The sequence below is a fragment of the Meleagris gallopavo genome, chromosome 5, assembly GCF_000146605.3.
Source record: "Meleagris gallopavo isolate NT-WF06-2002-E0010 breed Aviagen turkey brand Nicholas breeding stock chromosome 5, Turkey_5.1, whole genome shotgun sequence".
NCBI lineage: Eukaryota > Metazoa > Chordata > Aves > Galliformes > Phasianidae > Meleagris > Meleagris gallopavo.
This window is the reverse complement of record NC_015015.2, coordinates 30,796,931-30,805,701: the sequence shown is the minus strand read 5'-3', so window position 1 is coordinate 30,805,701 and position 8,771 is coordinate 30,796,931. Positions and strand designations below refer to the sequence as shown.

The window sequence follows — 8,771 nt, the reverse complement described above, 5'->3', positions numbered from 1 at the left end:
CTCGGTTCTCAAACAGCGCGCACGGCCGTGCTCTGTCTGTCCTCCTGCGAGTTCTGTCCCAAGCTGTGCCAAAGCGCTTGCTGTTCTCCCGGTGAGGTTGTGTAGAAATGCGTGGCGTTTTCCAAGACTTTTCTTCGTGTCTCTGCACAGCACTGTGTCCGAGAGTCCAGTGAGCAAACGTTTTCAGAGCGACTGAGCTCTCGTAGTGTGGCTGGCAGCTGCGGGGCCGCCCCGACGTGCCTTGGTACCGACGTGCGCACGCCGTGTGCTGCTGCTTGCGGCCCCTGCAGAGAGATACCTCTCTAGAGGAGGTTTCTCCTTTTTTTTTTGTTTGTTTGTTTGTTCCTCGTGATGCTGCCCACACAAGTTAAACGACTCGAAAAAGGAAACTCTGTGACTCACGTGAAGGAATTATTGGAAATGTAAATGTACCTAAACTCTACCAAAGAGCCATATTAGCTTTGCCATATTGGTCTGAGGGGGGGAAGAAAAAAAAAAAAAGGGGTCTGTGGGAACTGCTGTTGTTTTGCCTCCTTGTATATTTAAAAATACAGATCTATAACTATGAAAACATTACATAAGAATATTTCTGTAATTCATATGTAATAAACCAGGCAGAAAATCATTCTGATCCGCTGGGATGTAACCACTTTGGTTTTCTCAATAGCCAGTGTTGTGTTTTGCCTCTTTGCTTGGCTGCTATTTGAAGCCCGCCGTGCACATTTATTTTTCTAGGTCTTCAGTGGATTATTTTTCATGCTTTCTGTCAAGCACATGAACCCGTGGCTCATCAGAATATTTTCCCAGTGAATATGGCTTGCAGATGAAATGCTGGGCCTGCAGAAAGCTGTGAGAATTTGCGCATTTCAGTGGAGCTGGGATTCCACCCAGCGCTTGTAAATGCGTCTCTGTGTGCACAGCATTTCAAGGGTCACTTTGTGGCTCTGCCTGGGAACTGATAGGAAAGCAGTGTTTAAATACTAATTTTTGGAGGTCATTATAGCAGAAAATGTAAAAGCTAAAAATTGACTGCTTAATGTATTGAGCAATAAACCTGAAACAGTTTGCACTCTTCTGTGAATGGTTGCAGGTATTAATCTGCAGGCATCCTCATCTGCCATGAAATGATTGGATCCTAGTTCCAGATAATCCCTGTATGAGGGGATTTGAATGGTTGGGTCCAATTCTGCTCCCATTTGAAGTTAGCAATAAAACTGCTGTTGGCTGTAGGACTGAGAGCTTGCAGATGATGATGATGAGGAAAACTCAGTAGGAAAATACGGAAAGATTTCTAAAGTATTTTGTTACTTACTTTAAATATTAATGATATCAGAGCTCTCATTGGATCTGAATGAAGTAAATGGGACCCAAATAAAGTATGTTGTTTGTGGTCATCTACTTGTTCAAAGAATTCTCAGCTGAGTTCTCAGAAGGATTTCTGATCACACTGCTGCTTCTACAACAGCCCATGTTAAGCACAGAAAGTTCTGCAGAAGTTTGACATACATGTGCTTTTACAGCCTGATTCCTCACAGCTCCTACCCAGACTTCAGAGTTATCACACATTCAGAATTATGACTGTGAGAAGGAAAAAAAAAAACAAACCAAAAACAATCCCAAACCATCTACTTCTGGTGAGACTTCCTTTGGGTAAAACCTTGGGCATGGTAACATGGATTGAGCTACTTGTGGGTTGGTTGGGTTTTTTGGTTTTTTTTTGTTTGTTTGTTTTTTTTGGGGGGGAGGGAGGTTAGTAATAAAAAAGCTTTTCAGGAAGCTCAAACACTAAGTTCACAAACACTAATTTGGGGATTGAAGATGGGATGAATCATTCTAGTTCCTAAAATAAGAAGAGGTGTTGTCTTCTCTTATGAGCACTAGGATCAGAGAGAGTGCAGACTGTAGGCTGCTTTCATTGCTGAGCCATAATACCTTATTTTCCTTTGTATTTTGCTTTTCTTCTATTTTTTTTTCCCCCAAACAATCAAATTTTTAAGCAAATATGTAATAAGCTACTATGATAGGAAGTTCCTGCTTAAGCTGCCATTGAGGATCATGAAGTCAACACAGCCTCTTTGGAGGGCCTGTGTTTCAATTGTATTTAGTCCTAAATATTTGGATTATTTTTACTTTCAGATGTATATTTTGGAATATATAAAATTGGACCATAGCAAAAGGTGCTGCTGAGTTGCTAACTTTTACACGAATCACAATTTTTTCTTCAAGCATATAATATAGTTTCTCCCTTTACGGTTATAAACCAAGTGTCGTTATAAACCGTGACACCAAGTCAGTGAAAAATTGTATTTCTTCCTGTTTTAGGGTTATATTGGAACATATGCTTGTGCTTCCTCAGAGTGAAGCACATACTACTTAATGATGCATCAATCTGGGATACATATCTTAAAATAGTAGGCATTACCATCAGATTTTCCCCAAATCACCATCCCCAAATACACACGTTTTCACATAACTAGACCTTACATGACTATGTCATCAATTGCACATTTGTGGAAAAATGGTGGAACAGAGTGGAGATGATCTGTTATAGGAACAAAAGGAGTATGGGAATATGCGTAGTGGTGAAACAGGCACTCAGTTATGGGAAACTAAACAAACACCTGAAGTTTCCTGGCACTGCTTAGAAACTAGCAATTTATTTTTGGTTGCATGCAATGACTTTTTTCTTCTTCTAAGGTTCTGGCACCATGTTGAGTAAATAACATGCATACTGTCTAAATACAATGTGGGTATACAGTCACCAGAGAAATAAGAATAGTTTTGGAAGGAGTCATTCTGGTCACTTGAGGAAATAAGTGGTATTTTATAACTGTATTTTAAAAAATATTTTACAGGCAGAACGTGGAGACTGAAAAGAAACATGCTTAAATAACACTGAGGTGGTAACAGAAATGGGAAAAAAACAGCAAATATGAAGTCTAAACTGACACTTGAAATTACACTGCATTAGTCTTCAGTTCGAGTTCCCAACGTTTTTTGTTTTGTGTCAGAGTCTTAAAGTTATTAAAATAGCATGTTCTGTGCAATATTGCGCTTAGATGTTTAGAGCAGCCCTTCCAAACTGCCTGCTGGAGTCAGGAGCAGTGTAATGCTTACAGCCCTCTCTTGAAGTCTGAAGCTTCTTCCAAATGTAAGACATACTGGTACTAAGCCGAAATAAACAAAATGAATGGCTACTAGTAAATAAATCTAAATTAATAAAATGAATGTAGATATTTATCATATGCGTCATAAGCTCTAGTATATTAACAGTCTGTAGACAAACACATAAAACATCAGCTCCACGAGCAAATTCCTACATACAACGGGAACCTCCTGTGACACTTTTCCACTCCAGTAATTCCTTTTCCAGTCTCTGGTGAGAAATACTTTCTGAACAGCATCAACCAAAACTTACTCTTTCTGTGTGACGGGAAAGACCTAGTAACTTAATTAACAGACATCTTGTGCAGCAGATGACACAATACCCTGATCTTCCGCTGAGTCTCCAGGAGGCCCTTCCAGGGTTGGCACTTTGCCATCTATCTGCCTACCAAGGACATGGGCCTTAGTTTCACATTTACTGGCTGGGCAGTAGGACAAGAAGGAATCTTCAGTTCAAACAGCGATTCATCTTTACTGATAAAATAGGTTAAATAAGGGATATGACTGCAGCACTTCAAAAAAGGTAGAGGATACTGACTTTCTCATTTTTTTTATTCACAATTCTTCCCCTTTCTAATGCCTGAGCTTCCCATTTCTGGTGGCCATCTTCCAAGCTCCCCACAGTGAAAGTCTCCTGAGATCCTCCCTCCCCAGTCTGTCTTGCTCGCTTTCACAAACATGAAGACCGTGGTACTTCAGGAAGAGAAAGGAGCATGGCAGGTCATTTTCTAGCTTGTGGGTCTTGAGTTGACCCAGCAGCCCAAAGAGCTTGGAAGCAATAGAGTTGGTGGAAGATACCTGGGTCGTAAAGACTAAGGAAGCTATATAGGCTGGTAACTGGGTTTGGATCAGGAATGCAGTTTTAAGGAACTTGGTTGTCTCTACTTTTTGCACTTCTTGAAGTCCTTTTTTTTTTTTTGTGCACAATCAACATTCTTTTATCATACTGTTATGTCATGGTTCTTAATGTCATATGAAATTCTACTGTCCTCATATATCCTTTTGCTATCATGATGGATTAATGAATAAAACACGGAGATTTATGACTGTTTATGTGTAATATCTATCAAAAATTCAGAGTAATGTGAGAAGGTGTAATTTGAAATTACAGATGCATCTCTTTTAATCTGTATCTAAATATCAATTTATGTTAGTTGCCTATCTTGTGCTCGTGTCTTACTCAGCCTAGATTTCATTACCTTCGGACTCAGTGGATCAGTTCAGAGGTGCAGTGTGGCAGAGCTTGGGATGCTGTATTCAGATAACAGCCTGCACACTGTATTTTGGATGTGCATATGCAAGGAGTTGTACAGAGCTTCTGACTCTGACAAAGGAACATGTAGAATGGATGTCCTCTGGTACTGCTGATAACTATGTCATAAATCCTAGCAAGGCATAAAATCATTCCTTCCACTTGTGTAAATCAGGAGGAGCACTGTTAGTGTCAATAAGCTATAGGAAGGGAATGAGAACTCTTTAGTAGGGTGCATGAAGAAAGGAGCTGGAAAAAGTTGCATGCAACACTAAGTGAAATTCTGTATAGACTTATTTTAGTGTCTGACTTTCAATCACAATATATGAAAGCTTTTATCACTTGGTAATTTGGAAACTGCTTTCCAGCTGGTGAAAGCAAAGAGCTCATCTTTTATAAGTGTGCATTCATGCACGCACTCACATTTCTTTTATGGAGCTGAAAATTTACTGCATACCTGATTCCTGTTGATATCTGAAATCCACAACTGTGCTTTATTTCCTCAACTTCCTCTCTATAGGATGGTCCGTACACTGTATGCCATCGGCGCTGTGTTTCTTCTGATGGGATTTCTGCTACCGACAGCAGAAGGGAGAAAGAGGAATCGTGGATCTCAAGGCGCTATCCCTCCTCCTGACAAGGATCAGCCCAATGATTCAGAGCAGATGCAGACACAGCAGCAGTCGGGCTCCAGGCATCGAGAAAGAGGAAAAGGCACCTCAATGCCTGCTGAGGAGGTGCTGGAGTCCAGCCAGGAGGCACTGCACATCACTGAGCGCAAATACCTAAAACGGGATTGGTGCAAAACTCAGCCCCTCAAACAAACTATCCATGAAGAAGGCTGCAACAGTCGCACCATTATCAACAGGTTCTGCTATGGCCAATGCAATTCCTTCTACATCCCCAGGCATGTCCGCAAAGAGGAAGGCTCTTTCCAGTCTTGTTCCTTCTGCAAGCCCAAGAAGTTTACCACCATGACTGTTACTCTCAACTGCCCCGAGCTTCAGCCCCCTAGGAAGAAGAAAAGAATCACCCGCGTGAAGGAATGTCGGTGTATATCTATTGACTTGGACTAAGCCTAGAAGTGCGTTGTACCGATTGCACTCTGACTGTCCGCAATCATTGCCAATGTGAGTGAGTGGCATGAACTAGCAAAGCTTTGAGGCTGGGCGAAACTGAAAGGAACCCAGTGAATTACCTAAAATACAACAGCTAGCCAAACAAAAAGAACAAAACGAATGTAAGGGAAGAGAACAGGCACATGTGTGTAAGAGAGAAAAAGGGTGTGTACAAGCAAATATATGAATGGTCACTCTGAGGGGAAAAAAAAAAAGAGAAAAAGGGTAGGAAATATTAAAAATCTACTTACCCACAGTGATGAATTAGGTTTCCTAGCGTATATTCACATTTTTGTCACTTACTGGAAAAGTGGAGCTGTGGCTTTTGCTAATGTTCACTTGCCATGCTATTTGCTTTTACTGTATTATGAGAAACATCAATGTGAGAGGATGATATATCTGAAAGCATGAATCTATTCTTAAATATGAAGTTGGAAAAAAGCAGTTACGCCATAGCAAAAGCATCACTGAAAATAGCAGCTTTATCAAGAGTTTGTAACATGCTTATTCAGAAAAACAACTGTAAATAAAAAGGCTGCTTTTGGAGAACAATGGGGAAGTGGGAGTGCTGAAATGTCAGCATAGGTAGATGGAAAACAGAACCACAGCAAGTTAGAATGCAAAAGGCTAAAGTAAGTAGACAGGGGGAGCACAAAAGGGTGTGAAAAAGGAAAGATACTTAAATAGGAAGACACAGAGGAAGAGATATTGTCTTCTGTTTAAGTTTTGCTTTAATTTATATACCTAGTCATATATTACATAAATTAAAGAGAAACTATATACGAGGCTATAAATATACTTCTGAATTCTAATGTCTCTCTACATCAATCAAACCCATTCCTGTGCCACTAGATCCATCTGATGTCTTGTATTTCTGATAGCAGTTATTCCTCATATTACATATATATGTATATGCAGTATCTTTTATTCATTGGTATCTATACGTACACACAATGAGTCTGCAGACTCCATTGTGCCTATCTGAACTCTTTCCTCTTTTTCTCACACATACATAGAAACGTACATACCGCAGCACAAAAATCTTGCTAAGCAAGATCAAGTACAGAATGGCAGTAATTTAGTACTTAAAGAGCAAAGAAAAAATTAAAGCAAGCATCATGTGACTGCAAATGCAATAACCACACAAGAGACAAAAGACACGACGTTCATGACTAGTAAACATTGCATTGTTATTGTTATTTTAGCTTTGCCACAGGCATGCAGTTTGTTGAAAAAGAGATGCAGAACTTTGCCAGCAATAATCCTCTTTTTATATCTTTTACCACAGACTTGCATTTAAGCAGGATTTGGACTAAGTAAAGAGAATTTCCTGAAAATTAAGGGCTAACTCAGTCCCCTTCTCATCGAGGGGGAAAAAACACATGAAAGGGGACACTACTTCCAGCAGCTCAATGAGTGTCACCCAGGAGATCAGCCTGTGTCTTCCCTCCTTCAGGATTAGGACCGCAAGCTGGATGAAGGGGGTGGCTTTTGGCAAGAGCGTGGGGAGTCTCAAGGAGAAGTTATTCCAGCAAGGTGGTCCCAAAGCCCCAGGGGTTGGCTGGAGAGCTACAGCCTGTCCAGCTGTACCTCAAAGTGGTTGCTGAGCCAGGCATAGGGCACTGGCTTGGCAGGGCACCTTCTGTCCAGGAGCTGAAGGCCCTGTGGTGCTGCAGATTCTGCAGTCCTCCCTACCTCCACCTACATGCCAACAAAAAGACCCCATTTTGCACCTTCAAAAAGGCATGGTCCTAGGCTCAAGTTAACAGTGTGATGGGGCTTGAGTAGCCCAGGACACACTTTCCCCATCAGCAGCAAGACTTCTCTCCCCACAATCAGTGTAGCTATACTTTCTCATACTAAAAGCCTCTCTCAGCCACAGGGTGATTATTTTGACAGGATTTCTGTCCATCAAGCTCTGAGACAGACAATAATGAGGCCCTTAGTAACATGTCCGAAGGGTAAACCATACGGTGGCATGCCATAGATGCATAGGATGTGCAGTCATTACATTAAAAGCCACGAATGTAACTCAATGTCTCATGCAATTACTGGTGATATCCTGCATCTCTGCAATTCATATATTTTTCCTCTGAAATCCACTGCTATGAGGTCTGTGTTTATGAGATTAAGAGATCAAAACTCATCGGTTCATATTCTTAAAATGCATTTCACTTGGTGCACTCTCACTCCGCAGGTATGACACATTTCTTCGTGGATTTTAAAATCCAATTTTAAAATCTGGCATTACAGGAGGTAGATTTCCACTGTGTGGAATGTGAATAGTTAGAAAGATATGGATATTTAATGTTATTATTAATACAAATCCTGTTTCACTGATAATAGGCAGGGGTTGTTCTCCTTTAAATTAATTTTTTGAGTTGGTTTGCAGGTAACAGGGCCAATCTCAGCCTTTGCTGAAAGTTTTATACTCTGTAGTGTTTCTGTTCAATAAATGGGCACACCTTAAGAATGAAATTATTCCTTCATTTGAAGTCGATAGCAAAACTCCCATTGTCTTTAACAGCAATGGGATTTCATCCTAGGCTGCTATGTCCCTAAACCCTTAGACATGAAGCATGGCTTTAGACATTAACGACCTCAGTGTTCTGAAGGGCAACTGATAAAAGTGTTACAAATTCTAATGTTCCAAACAGCCCGTGCACAGCTCACAACGGAGCTCCCCTGGAGGCAGATCCCCCTATAACTATGTAAATTTTATACAAAGAACTTTTATGAATTGCTAGTTATTGCCTGAGAGTAAGAAAGTTCTGCTAACTTACAATTATACCAGATATTTAATATCAACCACAATATGTATTTAAATGTCTGCTTTATTCTAAAAACAATGGACTATATAACCTAAGGCTGCAGTATTGTCATGCTCGGTCTCACAAAGCAAAACTTGGTTTAAAATGAAGTTTTAATTATTTTGTAACTGAATGGAATTGGAATTTTTCTTCCCAGCATTTTGTACGTCATTTTAACTACTAGTAACAAATAAATAAAATATCTTCTCCAGTCCATGTCTATTGTTGTTTTATTTTTTTTTTTTTTATTTCTTCCTTAAGTTTCCAGCTCTTTCAGGATCTGTTGTACTTTACTCTGACTTCTGTGGCTTCTCTTAATTATAAAAGGGCTTAGATTCTGACAATGAGGCACAGAGACAGGCAATGGCACCATCATTCAACACAGCTACTTCAAAAAGTCTTTAAATGAGATCTGTCACTTCCCCC

At 40.2% G+C, this 8,771-nt stretch overlaps 1 protein-coding gene across 1 annotated transcript; it reads left to right on the top strand.

The window, feature by feature from the left end:
- Positions 1-4,918: 4,918 nt before the first annotated feature.
- GREM1 (gremlin 1, DAN family BMP antagonist) lies at positions 4,919-8,558 on the top strand. The gene has a single exon (XM_010711599.3). The coding sequence runs from the start codon at positions 4,939-4,941 to the stop codon at positions 5,491-5,493; it is 555 nt and encodes a 184-aa protein (XP_010709901.1). The 5' UTR covers positions 4,919-4,938; the 3' UTR covers positions 5,494-8,558.
- The last annotated feature ends 213 nt before the right edge of the window (positions 8,559-8,771 follow it).

What these genes read in the sequence shown, in the direction of transcription:
- GREM1 (XM_010711599.3), top strand. Translation starts at nt 4,939, where the DNA reads ATGGTCCGTACACTGTATGCCATCGGCGCTGTGTTTCTTCTGATGGGA.